Genomic DNA, 25,614 nt, shown 5'->3' with positions numbered 1-25,614 from the left:
AATGGCATGGTTTTGATCAACCTGGACCCAAACTCATGGGCTGGCTAGTTGACATGTCTGGGGCATGGGAAGCGAAGGACAGGACAGACAATAGAAAAGACAGAGGGAGACAACAGAAAGACCGAAAGAGAGGATGAGGCTGAAGGGTCACATGTCCACATCTCGTCATCCTTCCCTTTTCTTTACCAACATCTCCACCTGCAACTAACTTCAACTTCAACTACATCCTCCAATCGACATAATGACATTCTGAAATTCCCCACGGCACAAATCCTTATTACTCACAGCCCATTATCCCAGTTGCATTTGATAAGCTTATCAACTCGGGATGGCTTATGACAAATTGACATGACTGGAGACTGCTGCTCGGTCTGTCTCGTCTGTGGTCTCCCCAGCTTTTTCTGGGCGAAAGTGCTCCACCGGCCATCGCGCAGACCTTCTCGATCTGGCAATGCTCGCTGTCGGCTTATCTTATCGCTTCCCCGGCTATCGCTTCCCCGGTTCCTCGATGCCTGCAGAATGCATCTATGACCCTATCGCTCATGGTCCGAGGCGCCCATCCCCCTCCTGTAGCATGGCAATAAATACCCCAACTGGTGGCGGCGGCCGCGATGAACGGTAGACGTGTCTTTGTATTCCAAAGATTTCCCCAACAATGGCGATATCAGAAGATGAGATCCAGCCTGTGGGCCCTTCTACGACAGGAGAGGATGTTCGGCTGGAGCACCTGGGCTATGAGCAGGGTATGTCAGCCAAATTAGGCCAGTGGAATTGTGTTAACGTCCGTAGAGCTCAAACGGTCATTTGGCCTCCTGGGTATGATCGGCTTCAGTTTCAGCGTTGTCACATCGTAAGTCATTCGCTCGGGGATATAAAGCCCATCATGCTGACTCTGTCTCAAGATGGACCGCATTAAGTGGTGTCTTCATTGTTGGCGTCACGTCGGGTGGCCCCCCGGTTATGGTCTTCAGTTTCATTGGTGTCAGCCTTCTCACCTTAGCCGTCGCCATTCCCATGGCCGAAATGTGTTCAATGTATCCAGTGGCTGGAGGTCAATACTCATGGGTGGCTGCCTTGGCTCCTCCAAAGATCTCCCGTCAATTATCATACATAACCGGATGGTTCATGCTGATAGGTATGGCCCCAACGACAATATCCCCACTGTAAACGCACAGCCAAACTTACCAAAACCCCTAGGACTGCTCGCCATGGGCGCAACCAACAACTCCATTGCCGCACAATTCGTGCTCGGAATGGCAAACCTCGTCTTCCCATCCTACGAAATCCAGCGCTGGCAAACCGTCTTAGTAGCCTACCTCGTGGCGATCCTCGCTGCTGCCATCAACATCTGGGGTCCTCATCTACTCAACCGAATCGCCCGTTTCATCCTTATCTGGAACATCATCGCCTTCTTCATCACCGTCGTCGTCCTCCTCGCCACAAACGACCACAAGCAGTCCGCATCATTTGTCTTCGTCGAATTCCAAAACTTCACCGGCTGGGACCGAGCCATGGCCGCCATCGTAGGCATCCTACAAGCCTGCTTCGGTATGTGCTGCTACGACGCCCCGTCCCACATGACCGAGGAGATGAAATCCGCCTCGAAGCAAGCACCACAAGCCATCATAATGTCCGTGGTCCTTGGCGCCATCACCGGCTTTGCTTTCCTTCTAGTCCTCTGCTTCTGCATCGGTGACATCACCACTACTCAGAACTCCCCTACCGGAGTCCCCGTCATCCAGATCTTCTACGACTCCACCGGTAGCAAAGTAGCAGCCTGCTTCCTAGCCAGCATGATAGCCGTGATCGTCATTGTCGCAGGGAACAACATCCTCGCCGAGGGCTCCCGCTGTGTCTACGCCTTCGCCCGCGACAACGGTCTCCCGTTCAGCCAATTCCTCGCCAAAGTCGACAAAAAGCGCCAGGTTCCTATCAATGCAGTCCTGCTCACCCTGGTCGTTCAGCTCGCCCTGGATGCAATTGACTTTGGCACCTCGACGGGGTTCGAAACCGTCATTGCTATTTCCACTGAGGGATTCTGTACGTCTCCCCCATACCCCCCCTTCACAAAAAAAAAAAAGACCATCGCTAACAAAGAAAAAAGACCTCTCCTACGCCATGGCCCTCGGAAGTCGCCTCCTAGGCTACGTAACCAACCATAGACGAACCCTTACGGGCCCGTTCGCCCTCCCCACCTCAATGTCCATCAGTCTTAACGTGCTGGGGCTACTATTTCTGCTCTTTGCGTCCATCACGTTCAACTTCCCAGAGTCTTATCCAGTCACGAAGGACTCGATGAACTATACCAGTGCTGCGATCGGAATGATTGGAGTGATTAGTGTAGCGACGTGGGTAGTGACGGGACGAAAGCATTTCACTGGCCCGGGGGCGTGGGATGGAAGTGGTAGTAGGGTTACGGAGGGGAAAGTGGTTGAGTTGAATGAGGAGAAGGAAGCTGAGATGGAGAAGAGGGGATGAAATGATATCCTCTGGTATGGTTTCTCTTGTATGTTGAAATTATGTGCGGAAGATATGTGCGCAGTATACCCATTTATGTACATACATACCTTGTTATATGAACATTAGATGCATATTCACACTATGACTTATAAGAAATAGCTAGTAACTAAGCTGGAGAAAGGTTACTCATCACCCCCAACCGGCCTCGCAACCATCAATGCCAACAATGAGTTAGCCACCTCCGCCGCTGCAAGCGTGGTCGTCTCCCCGGCTGTATCATAAATCGGAGCTACCTCGACCACGTCGGCCCCAATAACAGGCATCCCTCGCAGCGCGTCAAGGATAGTCAGAAGTTCACGGGTCGTAAATCCACCTGGTTCCGCAGTGCCGGTGGCTGTACATTCTCATCAGTATTCTCCATTGTCCTTTATATATCCTCGTAGTGAAAGGGAAGCTGGAGTGGACATACCAGGTGCATAAGCTGGATCCAGCACATCAATATCAACCGAGATATAGACTCGGCTGTCCCCAACGCGGGATTTGATTTGTTCTACGAGGCCGGAGACACCGAGTCGGTCGAGGTCACGGGCGGTGATGATTTCGAAGCCGCAGCGGAGGTCGTTGCGGATGTCGCCTTTGGGTCGGACTACGGGGGCGCGGATTCCGACGTGGATGGAGGTGTTGCGGATTAGGCCCTATATTGGGTTTTAGTTTGTTGTTGAGAGGAAGAGGTGGTGAGAGTGGTGTGGTTAAGTACCTCTTCGTGGGCAAGGTGGAGGAACGTGCCGTGGTTAACGCCGCTGTGGTTGAGGACGTGTTAGTATGATGGGGTTTATTGGGGTTAATCTGCATACGCATAGTGAGAGACTCCACCACCTGTATAGGACATTTGTTAGTTAGATATATATATGAACTTGGAGGAGACTTGGCATACCGAGCACTTTGGGGTCCCATGTATCTGAAAACATATTGTTAGCGGTTTGTACATGTATATCAGATGATGAGTGTGATTTGCATACCGATATGACTATCAAAATGAATGACAGAAACAGGACCCCAATTCTCGTACGTCGACCGCAGAGCCGACAAGGTCGTAGTATGGTCCCCACCTAGGGTAATGATCCGGGGGATTCGACTGAGATGCGTGGAATTGGCACGACGAGACGAGACGACCTATATTCCCCATTATTATTTGACCACCGTTTTCAGAACAATATACTGTATACCTTGTGTGCCATATCAAGCTGCTTCAACGCCACAGTATTATCCAACCAGGTCAATGGTGCATCGCCGCAGTCAACGAGCTTCGCCCCGCTAGCAAAGGCATTTTCTCCCGTGTAGATGCTCCATCCGCCGAGACGACGAGAGCCGAGTCGAATACCTTTGGGACCGAATCGAGCTCCAGGGCGAGCTGTGACGCCCTACGTGTGTCTATTAGTTGCGATTGATGGCAAAGTGAAGAGGAGGGATAGCTAACAGTGTCGAAGGGAGCGCCGAGGAAGGCAATGTCATAGTTGTTGTTGGCGGCTGATTCATCGTCCACGAAGCAATTGAGGTAGGGCAGGTTGGCGAAAGTAGTCAGACCGGAGAATTGGCTACCGGTGACGATGTCAATGGGGTCTTCGTGAGTGAGAGGGTATTGATGGGAAGCGGGATTCTTATGGATGGCTGCGACAGGAGGGAAGACGATATCCCTAGCGTAGGCTGGGAGAATAAGTAGCGAAGCAGCTACAATGAGAGAATACATGATGTGTAACAGCCAGGCAAAGACCAGTTGACAAGTATGGACCCATAGTGGAGAGGAACAGGACGATCCGAGGAAGTTATTATAGCTTTGCTGCTAGTTGAAGCTAGTCAAGGGCAAGTTCTTATCGGAGCTGGACCCAAAAAAGCAGTTGCATGCGATGGGGGAAAAAGCTCCACATCTGCAGCCAAGCGAAGGGTCCAGCGCGACAGGGGTTGAGACTTTATCATTAATTGATGATTGCCTGAGTTGTGATTTGATTATTCATGGATATTGTTGTTACTTATGGAACCGGGATGGGTGGATGGATGGATGATGGATGGCGATGAGGGGACGGCGGATGACGATCGCCGAATCTCGTGCGGAGAGAGAGGAAGGAACCCCACTTTGATTTTTCGCATCGCTGCTTTGCTTTGCTTTCCTTTCGCGTCATCCATCCACTCTCCCCATTCTCTCAATCTGCCTCATCGCTTAATACTACTTAGTACCATATTACAATGGTATAGTTGGATAACCTCGCTTGCCATCTGTGGCAATTGATCCCCTAAAATCATCTAGCGATGTCCACTAACACCCCCAACAGCCTCACGCAGACTCCTCTTACTTCGGCGCCGGCAATGGCTCCAAATTCGAAGTCTACACTCAGGTCCTAGAGCAAGCTCGCGGTTTGGTATACGACCAGCGCAACTGGGTACGATATTCTCCTCCTATCCTTACCCCCTATACCCCCACCGGCCTTCATTGCCAATTCACCAGCTAACCATTCCCCCACCACGAACAGGTCAGGTAAGAACACAACCTAAGCCCCAACTATCGCGCCCACTCTCACCCATATCTAACCCTCTCTAAATCAAAACAGTAACTTCTCCAATGTCGCCTCTCTCCTCTGGCACGCTTACGCCGCTCTCCCCGCCCCCTCCTCCTCCGTCAACTGGGCCGGCTTCTACATCCGCCAGGACAAGTTCCCCGTCCTCGGCGGCGCATCCTCCTCCGAAGAAGACAGCAACAAGAAGCCCGTCCTCCTCCTCGGTCCCTTCCAGGGTCGTCCGGCATGCCAGGAGATTCGCTTTGGGCGGGGTGTGTGTGGAACGGCGGCGGAGAAGCGCGAGACGGTCGTTGTGCCGGATGTGGAGAACTTCCCGGGACATATTGCTTGCGATGCGAGCAGTCGGAGTGAGATTGTGGTGCCGATTTTGAGTAAGGGGGAGGTGAGTACATATCTATCTATCTGGTGGCTTGTTGAGGTGGATGGCTGATGTGTACGTGAGCAGACTGTTGCGATTATCGATATTGACTGTGCGGAGCCCAATGGGTTTGATGACGAGGATAAGAAGTATCTGGAGGAGTTGGCGGCGTTGTTGGCGGAGTGTTGTGATTGGTAATTACTACACAGTAGTATGGTGTGACGTGTTTATAATAGATCAATCGTTGCGGATATGATGATTGTGGTATGGTTTTATGATATATAGATTGGTTGAGTATTAATGAGATGGTAGTCATGGCTTGTATATTCCCAGTGCGAGATTGCATTATCCTGGGTAGTATTCTGTTCTTCAATTTCTATCATCGCAACGACTGTGCCAAATGTAACCGTCTAACGCCTGTGCATCGCTGGGGTCTCACGGACCCGAATGAGTCTTCCCATGATAGTAAAACCAAATATAGCGTCTAAGTCAAGGCCCGCTATGGCAACCAAACATATATCCAAAAAGTTCTATCAGGCGTCGCTGTATCCCAAATAAAGAAAACGAAAGTGTATGTGTGCCGCTGTTCCATGGAACGAGAAAAAGGATGCGCGTGCGCCAACCAGGGTCGCCCGTGGAATGAACAATATAAAAAGGTGTATCCGAAAAGACCGGAACAATAGAAGAAAACTTAAGCATAACCCCAGAAGAATGGGGTAGGCGAGAAAGGGTGTATGTCAACCCGGAACAGTGAATGGCCTAGGTGCTGAACATGCTCATTTGCCGCTTCAGAGGACTGATCGATCCGGCATCGCCATCCTCACTGACCCCCAAGCCACTGTCTGTGCCAGTCAGCCCGGCATCGGTATCGATGTCCCACTCCGTGTCTTCGTCATCCTCGGTGGCTTCGAGGCCGGCATCGGAAGAGCTGTGCCAGCTCTTTTGCACGGCACCGCGTGTATTCCATCGCAGCGCTCGCTGAACGCTCTGGAACCACTCTCCGCTGCCCGCTACGACGGTCGGGAAGGGGTATTGACTTGCTTCGACGGTAACATAGTCGCCTTGGCGGAGTTCCACACGACCCTTCCCATCGAACGAGCAGTACGCGGTCGACCGGGACCCGGCAGGGACGGCAATGCGAAGGAGCAGGGTATCGGAGAGAACCATGGGACGGAAGGAAAGTGTATGGGGACAGATGGGGGTCAGAAGAATGCCAGGAATAGAGGGGTGAATCAAGGAACCGCCAGCGGAAAGAGAGTATGCCGTGGAACCTGGAACCACATGTCAGTCGGCGATCAAATCAGTCTGTTTTGCGCGTCACACGTACCGGTAGGAGTAGAGAAAATGCACCCGTCCGCTTGCACCACGGTGAGCAGATCATTGTCTGCGTACAGTTCAAGGTTTGACACGTAGGGTGACGGCCCGCGATCAATCACGAGCTCGTTCAACACCTCGAATTGTTCCCCTTCCTCCACGGCACCTGCCTCGGCGCCCTTGCTGCGGTCTTTACGAAAGACCGTGCAAGTGAAGCGCATCCGCAGGTTCACTCTCATACCTACATCACCCATGACTGCATTCAAGTGAGACTTGTAATTCTCAAATTCGAAATTCGTCAGGAACCCTAAGCTCCCAAGGGAAAAGCAGAGGACCGGTGGGACAATGCGTTGGAAGAGCCAGGATGTGAAAAGCACGGTCCCGTCCCCTCCTAATGTGAGGACCAAATCGAACTTCTCGGGGGCTGTCCAGCAGAGATCCGGGGTCCAGTAGTGTAACATCTCCTCGAATCGGGCCTCCTTGTCCAGAAGCCCCTGGGCATTGAATCTTCGTGAGTTGCGAAGTTTAGCGTCTACGTAGACATTCACACCCAGATCGTTGCCGTAGCGAGGGGTGGAGAGAAGCCACTCCGCCAATTCGCGGGTCAGATGTACCAGACTGTTATCCCGCGCCTTGGTGACAATCATGACATTCTTGACAGCGCGTTTGATTGGTCTTCGCTGCAATTGTTTCGACACCTCTCGGACGCCTGTCGCTGTCTGTACCAGACGGGAGTGCGATAGCCACTCGTCGTCCGCAATCTCTTCCAATACTTTCTGAATATTGACGGCGTCATCGAAACGCTGGTGGAAGAAGCATGGTGATTGCATGACCAACCGTGCTGTCGCAGGAGAACGGTCCAGGTAGGTGCCTAACTGAATATTGGACAGAGCTGCCGAGAGCATCTGTGACGAGGAATTGCTAGAGGTGCGCTCCGTTTCTTCCGACGAGGTAGGGTTCGTGTTCAGAAGCCCCAAAGAGGCCGCCAGCGGCATATTTGAATTTTGGTGATTGCACATGGATGGTCGTGATGCGAGAGCTTTGAGCAGGGTTTGGCGAGGGATTGAATCGTTAGATAACGCGTTCCGATGATGGCCCGCTAGAGAGGCCGTCTGCCGGCGTGGCAGGAAGGATGTCGTGAAAGCGGGAACAGCGGCGCCCTCACGAGGATGATCAGGTTTCTGGAGAGTGCCAGTGCTGGGACCCAAATTGGGAGTCCCGGGAGCCGAGTCGGCCGTGTGGATATCGTTTGTAGTATGAGAGGGGTCTATGTGCGAGGCATAGTCGCGGAGGAGCGACGCTCCCACAGTGGCCGAGCGATGAGGAGGAGGAGGGCGCACCGGAGGAACTGATAGTGGTGGGGCCGCGGAGGAGGGCGGTGGTGGTGGTGATGAGGGCAATGATTTTGAGGAGGACGGCAGAGGGCCAGTTGCGGACGAGGGAGAAGAGTGGTTCATCGAGCCATGGTCAAGCGGGGAGGACGCCATGGACAGATATAGAAATATGACAGATTGTGTGATGCAGGAGCTGGTTGGTTCAGTCAGACGGGAACACAGAAGAGAGAATTAAAATAAAATAAAAAATGGGCATTCGATAGGTAATGATGGAATATGCTGGAGACGGAATGGAAAAACGCCGGGGGGGGGGAAAATAATAATAATAATAATGGGAAGTAACGAACTCGGAAGTAACGGGGTTTGGGCGGGCGCCTTATCCAGTGTAATCCACTTCAAGGTTCATGGCGGCCCTGACCATTGGTCAGGTTAAACACTTTCCTCTGGTCGCATCCAATGGCATCGGTAGTCTAGTCTGCTGGTCGAACTTCGATAGGCTTCCACATCCTTAATAATGAGAGTCAGAGCGGGTGACTGTCATCATTGAAGCCGGGGGGGATTCCAGTGCGGGTGGCAGTTAACTCCGCAACAGACACTCCGCGGGCCTCACAGAAACCATTGAATGTACCGTAAACTCACTACTACCCAATCAGTAAACTCACCCGAATTCCCAAAGGCCATGGAACACGCACCGAATATAAAGAGACAGTAGTAGTAAATAGCTGTCGGAAATGACGTGGGTGATTTCCGAGGCTGACGGAAAAAGTAATGTGGGATTCCTTCCATGGTGTACAGTTAAGTCAATCAAAAAGGTAGGGGGGGATGGAGATGGAGAGAGGATGCATGGTCAGTCCTACTGGAGTTAGTCTAGTGTGGGTAAAGTATGCAACTGCTCTTGCCCGTATTGTCATGATTATTTACCGGGTGAATTCATTCATTCATCCCCTCCCATCCCTTCCCTTTCTTGTTCCACCCACCCCCCTATTGCCTGAAGAGGCCGATCACACATATCACACACATTGAAGAACCTTCCCTTCCCTTTCCCAGGTGCAAGGGAGCATCATACTGTGCAATGTACTTGCGGCATTTGATTGATCCATCAGATTCTTTCAGCTACTACTCTATTCCATTCAGCTGTGCCGGTCGGCGCATGCCTCGGTCGCTCTCCCTTTCACTGGATGTCTCTCTCGTCTTCATAGATTACAAGCCATTATTACACGTTGCAGAACGCAGGGATGGGATGGCCTACAGTAGTACTACTCAATTCCACTAGTAATTCGTCTTCATCCCACGGATCCCTGAATTTTTGCCAACTCCACACACATACTTCTTAAGTAGCTCTCTAGGACTAGAATGATCACTTTCTATTAATATCCGGTATATTGCAGCACTCCCCATGTGGCTGGAGCTGGGGGGTTCGCTTTGCCTTATCGCTGAGAATGTAACTCTTCCGAGACATCTAACTAATGGAGGTGGTTGGCTCCTTTCACGCACGTCCCTCGCCGTGATCCTGTTTAGATGGCTCGTCGGTTCCTGCGACATAATCCTCCCCTGCCATCCTCTTAGCCTGTCTATCAGCCAGTAGGATATCGTCGATGACAATCCTTTTACACTCGCCCAGAAAGTCTCGTTCGTGCACATGGGCCCGCGTGCTGTGTGAAAAGCTTCCTTCGTGTGCAAGGGGTATGTGTACAAGCCACCTAAGAATACTGGCGACAGAAGGGACGACAATTCATGGGAGCGACCGCTCGCTGGCTGTAAGCGCCCGTCGCGACTGGATTTACTTAGCTGCCGTGGTATCCGCGGGGTAATCAAGCAGCATCAATCTTCCAGGCGTAGTCGCGGTGGACCTGATCCTCAATAGACTCGCGCATGATCCCCTCCAGGGGCTGGCCATCTACATCCTCCACCATGGCAATGTCTCCATCAGTGCCAACAGCCGGTGTGCCGTGACAGATCGCTGACGCGCGCTGGTGGACCTTCTCCCACGTCTCAAAGTCAAAAGCCCCTGAACTCTCATTCAGCAGCAGATGGCCCTTGGACGAGAAGGCCAGGGCGTGGAGGGATTTGGCGGTGGCTGCCTGTTGGGTCGACGGCTCCCGGGTGATTTCACCTGATGCATCGACAGCCAGAACAGTCGCAGAGAAGGTCATGGATAAGGGAACAGCGGCCGATAGCAAGGCAAGAAGGGCGGTATGAAGTAGCGCGGGCAGAAGAGTCAGATACTGTTATAGATTTTAAGATAATGAGTTAGTCGCCAAGCGCCGCCAGCTGGACAGAAGTTGTCCACATTTCGCCAGTCCATAAAACACGTACCGGTTCTCCTCTTCCTACACTCCCACCTCCGACGATGGCTAGCGTGACCACGACACCACGCCGAGGGTAGCCCCTCTCGCGTCCCAAGATCAATCTTCCGAGGACTCCCTTGATAATTCCCTCGACGTACCGTTCGCTCACACCAGCAGGCGCAGTGCCCGGCTTAACAAATACTTCCACGGTCGCTTCTTCGGGCTTCAAGGCATCTCGGCGTCCGGGAAGCTCGACGGGGGCATTGACAGAGCCCAGGATATTGGATCCAGTGGAGGGACACAGATAGGAAGCCGAGCCATCAGCGCGAGCAAGAGGGGTCAGAGTTGCGGTTGGGCCGACCATGATGACGCGCAATGTATAGAAACAGTTGAAAAGGACTCAAATGGAAAAATAATGAATGGATAAATGGGGGATAGCTGGTTAGTAGTATCTCGCAACCTGATGAGCAGAGGTGATGCTCTGGACCCCAAGAGCTTCCAAGGTCGCCTTGGAAATTTTTGGCCGCGGAGCCTGCCGAGTGCGGGCCAGCTTGTGATTGGTGGAGCCTTTCCCTGCTCACTCACTTCATTCTATACAACCGATGAACCTAAACAGTTGTACACCTCCCTTCTATGAATGTGCATTCAAGGCTTCCATGGCCTCACTTGGAATTCCTCATCTAGTCGCATATGATTCTCGCTCCCTGCGCTTCTTATCATTTATACATTGCAGATTGAATGATCCGGTCTTCCCCTCGAACCCTCGATCTTGCATAGAAACAATAACCCATCGACATCCGACCAGTGACTTACCACCTTTACCAACGAGGTTGACCAGGACGTTTAAGATATGTAAAATGAGCAACTTCAGGTACTGATTCAACTTGCCATTTTCTAGAATTTTACTTTTATCGAAGTTTATCAACGAGATTGCTGTTTGATCGTTGTTTAACCCACTCCGTCAGCCGGAAGGATTGCTTCGGATGCCGACTCAAAAGCCGGAGTGTGTGCGACCGAGGGCTTTTCGCCGAAGAGTTCAAGTAGTGGCTCAATTTTGACACACTTCCATGGAGGATGCTATCGTGGTTTCGGTGATTAACCATCGCCGAGGAATACGATATGAGGCAAGGGGCGGGATGGGATTAACGAATAACTTCCGTGTTGTATCGCTGTTACACACCGATGGCTGGCATGCTCTTTGGCAGTCTACTGTTCCGACAAGGATAGCCCGAATCGCAGGCCATGAGAGTCCAAAGGAACTTCTCTGGTATTGCCCCCGCAGTGGATCTGGGATCATCACTTCTCCGGGGGCACTGACTGTATTCAAGATTATAACATGTATTATATCCCACACTTTTTGGGTGCCGAGATCATATAACCCGACCTCCCAGAGATAGATACTCCGGGTCCGACGGTACCAGGGGTGGCATTTAGCATCAGCATGCCTTGCTTTTAAAAGCCCGCGGTGCCCACTGGGACTTGCTATGCTGGCATCTGCACCTGTAGTGGGGGCGGTCTTCCTACTAACGCTGCATGTTATTCCTCCTTGGAGTTCATCTTCTGACATCTCCTCCTCCTCCTCCAAGAATCACCTCTAAGAAATCCTGCAATCATGCCCCGTATACTCTGCCTCCACGGCAAAGGCACCAGTGGTGCAATCTTCAAGTCTCAAACGTGTTGGTTCTACGACCACTCCTCAGTTTAGTCACCTCTTAGCTAACTTGGCTTGTTCTCCTTAGCTGCGCTGCGCGCTCGATTATCTGACCTACACATCGACTTTGAATTTGTCGATGGGTTTTACTCCTCCGATCCGGCTCCAGGGATCGACCTCTTCTACCCACCCCCTTACTACTCCTTCTGGGAGCAAGACAATATCGAAGCCGTCTTCCACAGTCGCGACTGGCTCGTGAACTACCTAAGAACCAATGGCCCGTACGATGCCCTCATGATGTTTTCGCAGGGATGCGCTGTCGGATCATCTACCGCCCTTCTTCATTTGCTCGAAGAGCCAAATCAGCCCTTGCCCTTCAAAGCTGCCATCTTCATATGTGCCGGAGTGCCACTACGCGTGTTGGAAAAGGTGGGGTATAAGATTGCCCCCGAGGTCTGGGACAAGGATATTGTGACTCGGAAGGCACTGGCAGCGCAGGCGGACTCTTCGGCGATCTTGTCGCAGGGCTCGATGCGTTGGCAGGGAAAGAAGGGGATTAGTGCGTCTGAAGCGGATATCCGGAAGGAAATTGCGCCTTCAAATGTCCAGATCGACATCCCGACGGTGCATATATACGGTGATAAGGACCCGCGATGGTCAGCTGGCATTCAGTTATCCCAAGCGTGTAATGCAACCAAGAGGAGAATGTATAATCATGGCGGAGGACACGAAATCCCTCGTACGAACGAGGTAACTACTGGTATGGCCGAGCTGGTGAGATGGGCACTGCGTGAGGCCGCGGTGATTGATGAGTAAACAACCTGCGCTAACTGTCGACGATTCCCTCTCGGTGATCACTTTTCCATATAAACTGCTATAGATTTTCTCCTAATTTATCTGAATACACTATCTTGCGTTCGGCAACATGTGGGCCAATGTATGGGGAGTATAGATGTCTAAACAGCAACAGGCGCATGCGAAATAATTTTGAGTAATGAACTACTCGGTCTAGCGATTGAATTATCTCATATATACTGCATCCTTTTTTTTTTATTTTCTTTCGTTGGAAATTCCCCTTTCTTTACTACTAACACCTAACTTACCGAACCGTTCAAGTTTCCAGAGTTCTGATCGGTCTCGTGATCATACACCCAAGTTGTCTTCGCTTGAGGATTGAAGCGGACTTGGTCTTTCTTCCACATCAGTGCAACACCGAACAGTTGGACCACGCCGCAAGCCCCTACTGCGTACATCTGACGATTATAGCCATGTGCATACGCGGTCCGGATCGCTTCCTGGACACTCATCGGCAATACCGTGAGGTGATTCGGGTCTGCAGCAGCCTCAGCGGGCGCGAGATGCCCCTTGACATAATTGGTCAAAATGCTATTCACAATAGCGATGCCTAATGAGGCACCCAACATGCGTGCCTGGAGGGTCAAGCCCATTACAATGGCTAAAAGGATGTCAGTTGAAGTTGGTCGAGAAAGTGAAGCATTAGAACTGGATCCCCTTATTGTATCGGACTGACCTTGTTCACGATGTCTGACCACCAAGGGAACCGCCATATACAGGGCCGCGATGGATATCCCGGTGCCCAGACCAGTCACAACCATGTATCCATACTCACCCGGCCAGGCGTTCACCGTGGGAGGCACGGAAGACAGCAGAAAGGCCCCCACTATCTGCAGCACGGACCCAGCTAGTGTCAGATGCACAAACGGGGTTCTCAAGCGACCGGCGAGGACGCTGCAGCAGAATGCCCCCGCAGGCGATCCCACCCCAAAGGCAAGAACTCTGAGGCCCGCCTCTATGGGAGTGAAGTTGTTGACCGTTTGGAATTTCTGGGGAAGCTCGATGTATAGGATAGTGATTGCAGGCCCGGTCGAGAAGAAGCCACTGCGTGACCGTCAGAGCTTCCACGTCCATGTTGAGCAAAGATAACGACCACTAGACTACTCCTAGATGGCTGTTACGGGACGGAGAGGGGAAGTATCCACTAACATGATGATTCCCAACACCACCCTGCTTTTGAACAACCGCCATGGCAGCATTGGCTCTATGCGCACGTGCTTCCGGCCACTGAGGATCCACTCCCAGGCCAGAAAGGCCACCAGAAGGACACCCGAACCGGTTAAACAACCGACAATGATCCCCGATGACCAGGCATATCGAACGTTGGCTTCCTCCAAGGCAGCCACTAGCAGCAGGGAAAATCCCAGAAGGAGCAGATATCCTAACAGGTCCGCCTGGGTTAGATATTGATGCAATTTGCTCTGCGCAGAACGACTTGTTAATCCTCGAGGAAGGTTCTTCGGAAAGGACAGGCAGAGCATAATCCACGCCCATCCTCCCGCAGGCACGCTAGAGACAAGGATTAGGAAAAGAGCGACACAACAGGAAGGAGTCTAGTCTGCTATAATCTTACTTGAAGAGAAAAACCCAGCGCCACGAACTGGAGCTGCTAATGCCACCTCCGATCAGCGATCCTAAGATAAGGGCGAAAGTCAGAACGCAGGACGCCACGGCATTGGCAACCTCAAATCTGTTCGGAGGCACAATGCGCAGTAGGGTATATAGTCCAAGCGCGAAAAGTCCGGAGCCACCGATCCCTTGAAAAGTGCGGCAGATAATGCTTCCGTTTTGTCAGCAAGGTTCGATGCCCTCGAATCAGGATCGCCGAAGCTGGCTTACAGTTGGTCGATGCTTTGTGCGGCACCACAGCCCCCGGAAAAAGCAATGAATAGGAGCAGACTGCTCAACAAGGTTGGCTTGAAACCAAAAGCAACCGCACATTTAGACCAAGGCGCGAGGAATCCGGTGTAGGTTAGGAGGTATGATGTGATGACCCAAGTGCTTTGATCACCTCCTTGAAGGTGTTCGTTGATGGTGACAAGCGATGTGCTGATGACTGTAATCTCAGCGGTGGCTAAGAAGAGACCCAGTGCGACACTATCGGGCGATAATCTGACTTAGGATGCATTCTACCAATTCCGGTCGGAGAAATGATTGCGTTCGCTTACCTGACCCCTACAATCCATAGTCGAAGCCCGTGTAGATATTCCGGTCGGGAATTCTGACTCTGAGGCTCAACTACCGAATGGTTGAGATTGTTTTTGTGAGTAGCTTTGGGCCTTGACAATAATGACTCTGGGGTCACTACTGGTAGATCTATCAACTCGGTTCTCGAGCCATGCAACTCAAAACTGCCCATGGTTCGGAGTTCGGAGTGAAGTGAGCCCCACTCAATCGACTAGAGAGACGCCAAAACTGATCTGTCTTGATGCGATCAATAGTGGATGTGTGACTTACCGTCAGATGCGTTTGTACCTCCGGCCCCAATTCAATTATTCTTCGAACCCCGTCGATGAAGGGCTAGAGGAGATCCGCAGGACTGGCTTTCTTTTTGGGAATTTCATACGGAGAAGGGCATCTTCGTAGCTATGTTGATCGAGTTCAGCCACCAATGCAATACGCAATACTTGGCTGCTCCCCAGCCGGCGGAACTACAGGGTATGTGGCTAATCAAGGAACTAAAAGGTAGTTGAGTGGTGTGTGGAACAAACGCGAAGAACCCTGAAAGGTTGCTTTGTCCAATGTTATGAACTCCTACATTCCCGTCCCCATCGATTAACTATATAGTGTGGAGATCAACATAGCGCTGCCCCTTAGGGGGCATCAATAAGTGGATGCCGTCTCAACTGCCCTGCGAATAATATTGACAGCTTGGGTCACATCTTCCATTGACCCTCCGCCGGGAACTTCGTGCCCTCGACTATGAACATACACCCATCTCACCTCAGCCTTGCAGACACTATTTGACGTGGCTACCCGGCTGGCTGGCTCGTCTAGTGAGCCCCAAATGTGGGCCGTTGGGATTGGAATAATGCCTTTGGTAGCTTCAAGATCAACAGTCATCACACGACCTTCCTGAAGAGCTTCGTAATCAAGAGGGGGGTGAGTGATCGAAAGGATGATTGCAAACTTGAATGGCATCTCAGCCCGGGGATCTTGCTTGGCAAGATGAATCAGGTACGTGAGGATCATCGTGCCTGCTTGGCTGAATGCGATGACCCCGTCATAGGGCCCCTCTTCAAGAAGGTACTCTTCCAAATAGTGATAAGCCGCAAACCCAGTTTGGGGGTTGTGCTCATCGAAGTAGGCGTACACTGGTTCATCCTTCCAAGCCACCACGTCAATACCTGTGCCTCCTGCATTTAGCCGACTAGTTCGCGAGGGGTCCGTTCTCCGGCTACGGTACCTGGCTGCATCTTGGAAGGAATGGTTCCTTCAACAAAATCATAGATGTGATTATCGCCCAGTTCATACCGAATGGCAGCCGTCTGGATCTCGAATATCTTTTATGTTGAAGAGTATCAGTTAGTCAGTCCAGAAGATCGCATGAAGCTGATGTCGCTATCTAGGGTTAATGCTCACTCGAGAATTGGTACCCGCCCCATGTAGACTATCGAGAGGTCAGCATCAAAGAAGTAAAGCTGACAGCAGGTTCCACAGCAACATTACCAGAGAATGCGCATTCTGGATGGTCTAAGACAATGTTAATAATGTTGAGGGTCTTTACCTTGAGCAACTGGACTGGCACATCCATTTATCCCCGCGGGTTTGGGTGTCTGGCATTCTACGGAGGGTTACACACATTCCTCTGTGAGCAAGATTTCAGACTAACACTTAGCTGCATGAACCTAGTACTCCTATCATATTTTAGGACCTGACCAGTTCCAATAATGTTCCACCAACATATTGCTTTTTGATGAATGGTCTTCAGGCTATGCAGGAATGCACGGCCATTTGTCAGACCTCACTGGCACACTGGCACGCTGGCTTCCGGCCAAGAGCATCGATGGCGGGGCTAATAACTTCGCCCTGGGAGCTAGATAATCAATAGCCATCTTCTGGCCTTGCTCACGGCGGTGATCTGTGATGTTCATTGGGAAAAGGCCATTTGAGTAAGTAAATCCCGAGCTCAAGGTTTTAGAGCTTACTGAATAAATAAATTCCTCATAAAAGCCTATCTTACCAGGTCCTCCGTTACTCAAATATAGTCATATATTGTATACCAGACATGCCCTGTCGGCATTTATTCATCTAGGCGACATTTAGTATATCGTTATTATGGTGTCCTTTTCAGAAAGCAGAGTCCACGATGCCCCCGGGGAGAACATCCTCGCCCCTCTGGCCGTTGTTGGGATGTCGTTAAAATTTCCACAAGATGCGACATCCCCGGAAGCATTTTGGAATATGCTGATTGAAGGCCGATGTGTCTCGACAGAGTTTCCCACCAATAGAATGAACATCGATGCCCATCACGACGCTGAACGAGGCCGACTCCACAGCGTCACATGCCGAGGAGCACACTTCATGAAGGAGGACCTTGGTCTTCTCGACGCCCCCTTCTTTGGGATCACTGATGCCGATGCGAAGGCTATGGATCCCCAACAGCGCCTTGCGTTAGAGACAGTCTACCGTGCGCTGGAGAATGCCGGGCTTCCGATCGAGCAAGTTGCAGGCTCGAAGACCAGCGTCTTCGCGGGCTCCTTTTGTAGCGATTACCATATGCTGCAGATTAAGGATCCGCTCAATGTGCCTAAGAATGCCACGGCAGGAACTGGTCGGAATATGATCGCAAATCGCATCAGCTGGTTCTATGACTTCTTAGGTCCTAGCGCGACTGTTGATACCGCGTGCTCAAGCAGTCTGATGGCGGTGGATCTCGCCTGTCAATCTATATGGGGCGGAGATGCTGCAATGGTTCTTTAATCCCTCTCCCTCTTGATCGCTGGCCTAGTATAGACTTGCTAATTTGGGATTGACAGGGCGTCGCCATTGGCTGTAATATAATCCTGGCTCCAGAGATGACCATTGGCCTAGACAATCTTGGGCTGTTATCGAGAGATAGCCACTCTTATAGCTTCGATAAGAGAGCCAATGGATATGCCAGAGGAGAAGGTGTCGGTGCTGTGGTCATCAAGCGGCTTGATGACGCTATAGCCGATGGAGACACCGTGAGGGCTGTCATTCGATCGTCCAGCTCGAATCAGGATGGAAAGACGCCTGGAATTCTGCAGCCGAGCAAGGACGCGCAGGCTCGTTTGATCCGGGATACCTATCAAAAGGCTGGTCTGGACATGGGGGTCACTAGATATTTTGAAGCACATGGAACGGGTAAGAACACACTCCACCCATCGTAGAAGCAAACCAGCTGTTTAGCTTCTGCCAGGAACACCCATCGGAGACCCGATCGAGGCTCGAGCTATTGGTACGGCATTTCGCTCATATCGATCAGAGGAAACGCCCCTATATGTGTATGTACCGGAGCTGAGAACAACATGAAGGTGGCTAATTGGATTATAGTGGTTCTGTGAAATCCAACATCGGCCATTTGGAAGGGGCCAGCGGGATTGCTGGCTTTATAAAAGCAGTCCTTGTGTTAGAGAAAGGTGTTATTCCACCGAATAGCAGCAATCTGCAGAACACAAACCCCCAGATTGATGAAGATTATCTAAGGCTGAATGTAAGGGTACCAACGTCTATAATGGCTTTGATGCTAATGGCCACGGTAGATAGTAAAAAGCGCCATTGTATGGCCTACTACTGGACTACGGCGAGCATCCGTGAGCTCATTCGGCTTTGGTGGTGCCAATAGCCATATTGTGCTTGACGATGCTTACAATTGCCTCCGACTGAGTGGCTCCGAGAGTGTTGGCCACCAGACTGTAATAGTGCCTGCACTGGGGCAGATCAATGGTATACCACAAGTAAATGGTCACCACAGTACTAATGGTGTAGACAAGTTCAACGACTCCACAATTGCCTGCAAAACAGTTCCGAAGCTGCTAGTCTGGTCAGCCGCAGACCAAGCAGGCATAAAACGTCTTGCCGAGAGCTGGAGCACGTATCTCGCAAGTTTATCAGTTGAGGAGCCAGAAGAGTACCTGAGGGATTTAGCACATACCTTATGTGGCAGGCGAAGCCACTGGGCCTGGAGGTCGTTCGTTGTTGCTAAACCAGGGGTACTTCTACAAGATCTGACCAACCAGTTTTCCCCCGCTACCCAAAGCGTTGATTCACCACACCTTGCATTTGTCTTCACTGGCGTAAGGATCATCAAAGAAATGGCTCTATGGCATGCTGACATTGAACAGCAAGGCGCTCAATGGTACGCAATGGGTCGGGAGCTTATAGGTCATTATGAAGTTTTCTCAAGGACCCTTACCGAATTAAGCGCGTATCTCAAAGAGCTTGGATGTTCTTGGGATATTTTGGGTGAGTATACTGACTATATATGTTGCATCTCTCTGACCTTTATGCGATAGAGGAACTACAAAAATCAGGGCTGGATTCGAATGTGAATGATCCAACTTATGGCCAGCCACTATGCACGGCACTACAAATTGCTTTGGTAGATCTTCTTGAAAGCTGGGGTATTTCACCTGCTGCAGTGGTTGGCCATTCCTCTGGTGAGATTGCCGCGGCGTAAGTCCTCCCTAGTGCTTTAACGCTCATTACATCTTACTAAGCCTTCTTGCAACTACAGATACTCTTCCGGAGCGTTAACGAAATGGTCTGCGCTAAAGGTTGCATACTTCAGGGGTTCTCTAGCAGGAGTCCTAGGAAGATCTAGCAGCATGAAAGGAGCTATGCTTGCTGTAGGTCTGTCTAAGGAGAACGTGCAGAAGTACCTGGACACACTTGAGTTCCAGTCTGATGGTCCGGAAGTTGTTATCGCTTGCGTCAATAGTCCTCGGAGTGTCACATTATCCGGGAAACTGGAGCAGATTGACGCACTGCATGGCCTGCTAAATCGAGACGGCGTATTTTCACGCAAGCTGGCGGTCAACGTCGCTTACCACTCGTTCCAGATGCGGGAGATTTCTGATGCATATGTGACAGCCCTTGGGGGCCTGGAGGCACCGCGCAATAGAAAGCGAAGGCGGCCATCTATGGTGTCCTCCGTCACAGGGACATTGATCTCAAGCGAGCGGCCTATGGAACCGGAGTATTGGGTCAATAACATGATCTCACCGGCGCTGTTCCATGATGCAGTAAGCTATCTATGCTCCCAATCTGGTGAGAAGTACAAGAAAATCGATGGAAGTCACCGCCATGCTGTCAAGATTGATCACCTCCTAGAAATTGGGCCACATTGTGCACTGCAGGGGCCGTGTCGGGATATTGTCAGCGTCTTGGGAAAGAGCGACAAAGTTTCATACGTCCCTTTCCTGGTACGCAACCGTTCTGCTCTGGAATGCGCCATGGAAGCTGCAGGTCGCCTCCACTGCAGTGGATATCCGATCAAATTGACAGCGGTCAACGGAGATGGCGATGCGAAGGCTCGACGAGGACCGCGTGTGCTAGTTGATCTGCCCGAATATCCCTTCAATCACTCTACATCTTACTGGCATGAAACCCGATTGAGCGAGGGATACAGATTCCGTCGTTATGGCTACCTAGAGCTTCTCGGTGCCCCGGAGCCTAATGGAAACCCAATGGAGGCCACTTGGAGGAACATCATCCGCGTATCGGATATCCCCTGGGTGCAGGATCATAAGATCAATGGCACTATTCTATATCCAGGTGCCGGTATGCTGGTCATGGCAATCGAAGCCATCAAACAACTGGCTGATTCGGACCGACTCCTTACTGGCTTCAATATACGGGATGCCGTATTCTCTACTGCCCTGCAGATCCCTACGCACGCAGAAGGAATCGAAGTCAATGTTCACCTCAAACGCACGAAAGAGGGGAGGTCTGACGCCACCGGATGGTTTGAATGGCGCATATATGCATACGACAATGGGAACTGGGTGGAAAACAGCACAGGGTCTATCCAAGCTCTGTATGAGAGCCGAAGCTCAAGCTTTGATGCTGACGTTAGGGAAGAAAGAGAATGGGAAAATCATCTTCTTGAGACCTACAACAGTGCGGTACGCTCAAGTACTTCGACTGTTGATGCAAAGTCTTTCTATAAGCATCTCAACAGCTGTGGATATCAGTACGGGCCTGAATTTGCCGCGATTCAAAGTCTCAGTTACAGTGAGTCGGACTGCAAGGCGCTCGTCACAGACATCCGGACATTCCAGCCTACCGGCGTTTACCCGACTCATACTATACATCCTACAACACTGGACGCCATCATTCAGATGGCAGCCGGGCTGGAATCAACCATGGGCCAGACTGCGACCAATGTGGCTGTACCTGTGCGGATTGATCGGCTCTGGTTGACCAACTCAGGTGGTCTCAGCCATCCATTCGCAGATGCTGTCAGGGTTTGTGCTACTTTCAGTCAATCTGTTGTAGGATATAAAAGTTATTCAATGACAGCAGTAGACGTGGAAGTCTCTAAAGCACTACTGAATCTTGAAGGCTTAAAGGTGACGGCCATTGCCGGCGGAGGGACGACCCCTGTCTCGGACCAATTCATGACGGACAACCTATGCCACTACATAGCACATAAACCTGACATTGACCTCTTGACAAGTGAAGAGGCCCAGAGCCTTTATGGGGTCCACGAATCGCAGGTCAAAGAGCCAGTGGAGTACTACACTGAGCTTGACTTTCTTGCAGCAACCTGCGTGAGCAGGTATGCAGCCTCGTTCCGCGAAGAGGAAAGAGACAACATGCCACCTCACTTGAACAAATACATCGACTGGGCCCTCGAAGTCAAAAGAACACTTGATCAGGGTTTATCCGAATTCAGCTCCAAGCAATGGTTAGATCGCATGCATGACGATGACTATGTCAGCAAGCTACATAAACGAATTGAGGGTGGCAGTAAAAGGGGTCAGTTAACGAGTACCTTATGCCGAAATCTGGCTGGTTTCGTGAACGATCCGCTTTCCCATCTGTTCGGTAACAATCTGCTCTCGGATGTGTATCGCGAAATGGTAAGCAAGTCTGAAATTAAATGGATGTGGTCTGGTATTATTACCACGTTAACATATATAGCTTTGCGCCGACTCAATAAAATCACGGCTGGATAGGGTCATCGGCGCACTGGGACATAAAAACCCACGGATGAAAATCCTAGAAGTGGGAGCTGGCACAGGAGCCATGACTGACTCCTGCATCAGGGCGTTGAGCACGGACTCTCCAGCGGACCCAAATCTGCGTCGTTACAGTCAGTGGGACTTTACTGATATCTCGAGCTCCTTTTTCCCGGGAGCACAGGAAATGTTTGCAGCAGAAGGCCAGCGTATGCGATTCAAGATTCTTGATATTGAAAAGGATCCTGAAATACAGGGGTTTGAGTGTGGCACTTACGATATGGTCGTAGCATTCATGGTAAGATAGAGTGCGGACAGGTATGGGTTCTCGCTAACGTTCCTAGGTAATACATGCCACGAAGGATTTGGTTGTTAGCTTGAGTAATGTGCGGAAACTATTGAAGAAGTACGTGAATTTGTCTTTACCTAAGAAAGGAATACCTGCTGATATGGGTCTAGGGGTGGAAAGCTTCTACTGTTCGAAATCACTCACCTTCACCCGCTCAGGCTCAATCTTATCTTTGGTTTGCTTGATGGATGGTGGAGAAGTACGTCATTCTTTGCTCGCGTGCTGATCCCCACTGACCATACTAGGTACGGAAACATACCGCCAGACAGGTCCCTGCATCAGTTCCGAGAAGTGGGGAGAGCTCCTAAAGGAGACAGGCTTCTCAGGATGCGATGTTGTAGTCGATGATTACGAGGCCGATGTTTGCCGTGAAGGAAGCATGATTGTGTCAACAGCCGTAGCTCCAGTCCCTACCGATATCACGGCAGTGAACATTATCATCAATCCGGAAGACCAGACACAGGCTGACCTGGCTGCGGCGATATCTGATCGGCTCCAGCAGCTTAGTATTTCAAGGATCACCCTAACATCCATGACCGACATCGCACAGCGAGAGCTATCGGCGAACTTGTTAGACATCAGCCTTCTGGAAGCGACAACCCCTTTTGTATGCGACATGGATAGCTCGGAGTATGAAAGCTTGCAGGCGCTGGTAGCTTCCACCAAGAGCCTCATCTGGGTTGATGAGGGCGGAGGGCGGCAGCCTCATCCCAAGTACCGACTACTCGACGGGCTGTTTAGGGCTCTTAGTGGGGAGATGTACCGGGCTCGACTGACAAACCTGAGTCTGGAGCGTCACTCCTCAAGGGAGCACAAAGCGGCGCAGATTTGCAAGCTAGTCTTGTCTGTTATGGGTGATGTTGAAAGGGGTGCAGACACAGAAAACACGGAAATAGATGGAATACTTCACATCGGTCGCCTAGTAGATGCTAGGTCACTGTCCCAAGAGGTAGCCAGAAAGGCTCTTCCACAGCACGAGGAGCTGCTACCGTATGGTTCAGGGCCATCGTTGAGACTGAACATAGGATCACCTGGTCTCCTGAACACGCTGCATTTCATCGAGGACAGGTCCCTGGAAAAGCCACTTGGCCCAAAGGACATACGAATCAAGGTCAAAGCCGCTGGTTTGAATTTCCGCGACGTGCTTGTTGCACTGGGAAGGTTGGAGAGTGATACCCTCGGGGCAGAATTTGCTGGTGAAGTTGTCCAGGTTGGAGATCAATGCCAGAAGTTCCGGCCCGGTGATAGAGTTGTCGCCTTCCATGCCTGCCGCTATGCTAATTATGTTACTTTACGAGAGGACATGCCCATCGTTGGGATCAGGGACGAGAAGATGCCGTTCACGACGGCTGCTGCTATCCCTGTAGCTTATGCAACGGCGTGGATAAGTCTTACCAAGATAGCAGCGCTTCAAGCAGGAGAATCCATACTGATTCACTCTGGGGCAGGAGGTACAGGACAGGCTGCTATACTGGTTGCGCAATACCTAGGAGCGACGGTCTTTGCAACAGTTTCAACTGAAGAGAAGCGGCAGCTTCTGATGGACCGGTATAACATCCCAACGGAGCATATTTTCTCTAGCCGGAACACACTATTCGCGAAGGGGATCCGTCGGTTGACTGCCGACAGAGGTGTAGATGTTGTTTTGAATTCGCTTTCAGGTGACGGGCTTATTGCCTCGTGGGAATGCATTGCACCGTATGGTCGGTTTGTGGAGATCGGCAAAAACGATATCCTGTCGAACTCCAAACTGCCAATGCTCCAGTTTGAGCGGAATGTGAGCTTCACGGCTACTGACCTTGCTGGGATGTCGATCGACAGGCCGCATATCATCAGAGCAGCTTTGGAGACAGCATTATCCCTGCTTGAAGAAGGCAAATTAGACCTTGTTCATCCTCTGCAGGTCCGAGGTATTGCAGATATTGAACAAGCTTTCAGGCAGATGCAGACTGGCAAGAACTCGGGCAAGACTGTGTTGGAGATGAGGGACACGGACGAAGTAATGGTAAGTCAGACGATTAAGGTAGAAACAGCATACGCTAATCCAAACAGACTGTTCTTGACACGAAGCCTACATACACATTCAAGTCAGATGCCACATATGTTGTTGCGGGTGGCCTGGGCGGCCTTGGTCGAAGCGTTTCTCGTTGGCTTGTTGAGCGAGGAGCACGCAATTTGATACTGCTCTCGCGCTCTGGTCCGGCAAGCCTGCATGCCAGGAGCTTGGTTGAAGAGCTACACGCGCGAGGCGTACAAGTCATTACTCCTGCATGTGATATCACAAACAGAGAACTACTTAAGACAGTTCTCGAGGTCTGCAGCCAGCTGATGCCTCCGATTAAGGGCTGTGTGCAGGCATCAATGGTCATTCGCGTAAGCCCTCCCAGTAACAAGCCTTGCCCCAAACAACGCACCATAACTGACTCTCTGCAATGTATAGGCTCATAACTTCGAAAGCTTATCCTACCAATCCTGGAAAGAGACCACATCCCCCAAGGTCCAGGGATCATGGTACCTCCACGAGCTCCTCCCACGAGGCATGGACTTTTTTGTTCTCATGTCCTCCGTCTCGGGCATCATGGGAGTAGTCAGTGACTCTGGCTACGCCGCAGGCAACACATTCGAGGACGGACTAGCGAGATACCGCGTCGGAATAGGTGAAAAGGCGGTCTCACTCGACCTAGGACTCTTCCTAACTGCAGGATACCTCAAAGAGAACCCCGAGAGTCGAGAGCTATTCCTCTCTAAGACGGTCCTTAACGAAATACAAGAATCCCATCTACACGCCCTACTAGATATGTACTGCGACCCCACTCAAGGCCCGATCTCTATGCAGGAAAGCCAAGTGGTCGTGGGCATCACACCCAGCAGACAGAAACTGAAAACGAACAAAGCGGAATGGCTAGACCGCCCACTCTTCCGACATTTATCACTGACCGACGGCAGCACAGAGAGTAGAGGAAACTCCGAAGACTCCTCCAACCTGGCAGCCCTTTTTGCGGGGGCGTCATCAACAGAGGAGGCCACGGCGATCGCCATGCGCGCAACACGGGAGAAGCTCTCCATTATGATGTCGACGCCAGTGGATGAGATCGACACGGACAAGCCCATTCACCAATACGGAGTGGACTCACTGGCGGGGGTGGAGCTGCGGAATTGGTTTGCGCGCGAGCTGCGGGCGGACCTGGCCATGTTTGACATTCTGGGTGGTGCGAGTCTTGCATCGGTGGTAACGTTGGCAGTGGGGAAGAGCGAATACCGACGATGATCGGGACGGTTGCACTGC

At 51.3% G+C, this 25,614-nt stretch overlaps 8 protein-coding genes across 8 annotated transcripts; 4 read left to right on the top strand and 4 right to left on the bottom strand.

Moving 5' to 3' along the window:
• The first annotated feature begins 214 nt into the window (after nt 1-214).
• Nucleotides 215-2,545, top strand: BO87DRAFT_463226 (putative GABA permease). The gene is made up of 5 exons (XM_025629220.1): nt 215-743; nt 790-850; nt 903-1,135; nt 1,198-2,040; nt 2,105-2,545. The coding sequence occupies exons 1-5, from the start codon at nt 656-658 to the stop codon at nt 2,476-2,478; spliced, it is 1,599 nt and encodes a 532-aa protein (XP_025474729.1). The 5' UTR covers nt 215-655; the 3' UTR covers nt 2,479-2,545.
• On the bottom strand, nt 2,507-4,500 carry BO87DRAFT_369512 (agmatinase). The gene is made up of 8 exons (XM_025621983.1): nt 3,938-4,500; nt 3,687-3,881; nt 3,480-3,633; nt 3,395-3,418; nt 3,315-3,336; nt 3,218-3,260; nt 2,930-3,155; nt 2,507-2,854 (listed from the first exon to the last, which is right to left on the bottom strand). Exons 1-8 carry the CDS (start codon nt 4,205-4,207, stop codon nt 2,643-2,645), a joined length of 1,146 nt encoding a protein of 381 aa, XP_025474728.1. The 5' UTR covers nt 4,208-4,500; the 3' UTR covers nt 2,507-2,642.
• A 126-nt stretch (nt 4,501-4,626) lies between these two features.
• On the top strand, nt 4,627-5,703 carry BO87DRAFT_380771 (GAF domain-containing protein). The gene is made up of 4 exons (XM_025624370.1): nt 4,627-4,704; nt 4,788-4,897; nt 5,061-5,412; nt 5,476-5,703. Exons 1-4 carry the CDS (start codon nt 4,702-4,704, stop codon nt 5,584-5,586), a joined length of 576 nt encoding a protein of 191 aa, XP_025474727.1. The 5' UTR covers nt 4,627-4,701; the 3' UTR covers nt 5,587-5,703.
• Nucleotides 5,689-8,298, bottom strand: BO87DRAFT_419835 (putative NAD+ kinase Utr1). Its single transcript, XM_025626967.1, has 2 exons — nt 6,716-8,298; nt 5,689-6,659 (listed from the first exon to the last, which is right to left on the bottom strand). The coding sequence occupies exons 1-2, from the start codon at nt 8,187-8,189 to the stop codon at nt 6,148-6,150; spliced, it is 1,986 nt and encodes a 661-aa protein (XP_025474726.1). The 5' UTR covers nt 8,190-8,298; the 3' UTR covers nt 5,689-6,147.
• Nucleotides 8,299-9,378: 1,080 nt separating this feature from the next.
• BO87DRAFT_345217 (putative exosome complex subunit Rrp46) lies at nt 9,379-10,800 on the bottom strand. The gene is made up of 2 exons (XM_025620853.1): nt 10,353-10,800; nt 9,379-10,261 (listed from the first exon to the last, which is right to left on the bottom strand). The coding sequence occupies exons 1-2, from the start codon at nt 10,686-10,688 to the stop codon at nt 9,848-9,850; spliced, it is 750 nt and encodes a 249-aa protein (XP_025474725.1). The 5' UTR covers nt 10,689-10,800; the 3' UTR covers nt 9,379-9,847.
• A 1,136-nt stretch (nt 10,801-11,936) lies between these two features.
• BO87DRAFT_419833 (putative EF-hand calcium-binding domain protein) lies at nt 11,937-12,791 on the top strand (the record flags this gene model as incomplete). Its single annotated transcript, XM_025626966.1, has 2 exons — nt 11,937-12,000; nt 12,064-12,791. The coding sequence occupies 2 exons, from the start codon at nt 11,937-11,939 to the stop codon at nt 12,789-12,791; spliced, it is 792 nt and encodes a 263-aa protein (XP_025474724.1).
• Nucleotides 12,792-13,054: 263 nt separating this feature from the next.
• Nucleotides 13,055-16,924, bottom strand: BO87DRAFT_410706 (uncharacterized protein; the record flags this gene model as incomplete). Its single annotated transcript, XM_025626362.1, has 8 exons — nt 13,055-13,431; nt 13,507-13,874; nt 13,980-14,339; nt 14,404-14,610; nt 14,670-14,927; nt 15,763-16,177; nt 16,237-16,333; nt 16,799-16,924. The coding sequence occupies 8 exons, from the start codon at nt 16,922-16,924 to the stop codon at nt 13,070-13,072; spliced, it is 2,193 nt and encodes a 730-aa protein (XP_025474723.1). The 3' UTR covers nt 13,055-13,069.
• Nucleotides 16,925-17,108: 184 nt separating this feature from the next.
• Nucleotides 17,109-25,596, top strand: BO87DRAFT_449168 (type I polyketide synthase; the record flags this gene model as incomplete). Its single annotated transcript, XM_025628342.1, has 15 exons — nt 17,109-17,744; nt 17,810-18,158; nt 18,214-18,298; nt 18,348-18,507; nt 18,557-19,090; nt 19,139-19,259; nt 19,310-19,469; nt 19,531-21,576; nt 21,664-21,880; nt 21,942-22,277; nt 22,324-22,385; nt 22,439-22,527; nt 22,574-24,333; nt 24,381-24,701; nt 24,769-25,596. 15 exons carry the CDS (start codon nt 17,109-17,111, stop codon nt 25,594-25,596), a joined length of 7,704 nt encoding a protein of 2,567 aa, XP_025474722.1.
• Nucleotides 25,597-25,614: the final 18 nt, after the last annotated feature.

The sequence above is a fragment of the Aspergillus neoniger genome, assembly GCF_003184625.1.
Source record: "Aspergillus neoniger CBS 115656 unplaced genomic scaffold BO87scaffold_52, whole genome shotgun sequence".
NCBI lineage: Eukaryota > Fungi > Ascomycota > Eurotiomycetes > Eurotiales > Aspergillaceae > Aspergillus > Aspergillus neoniger.
This window is presented reverse-complemented; position numbering and strand designations above follow the sequence as displayed.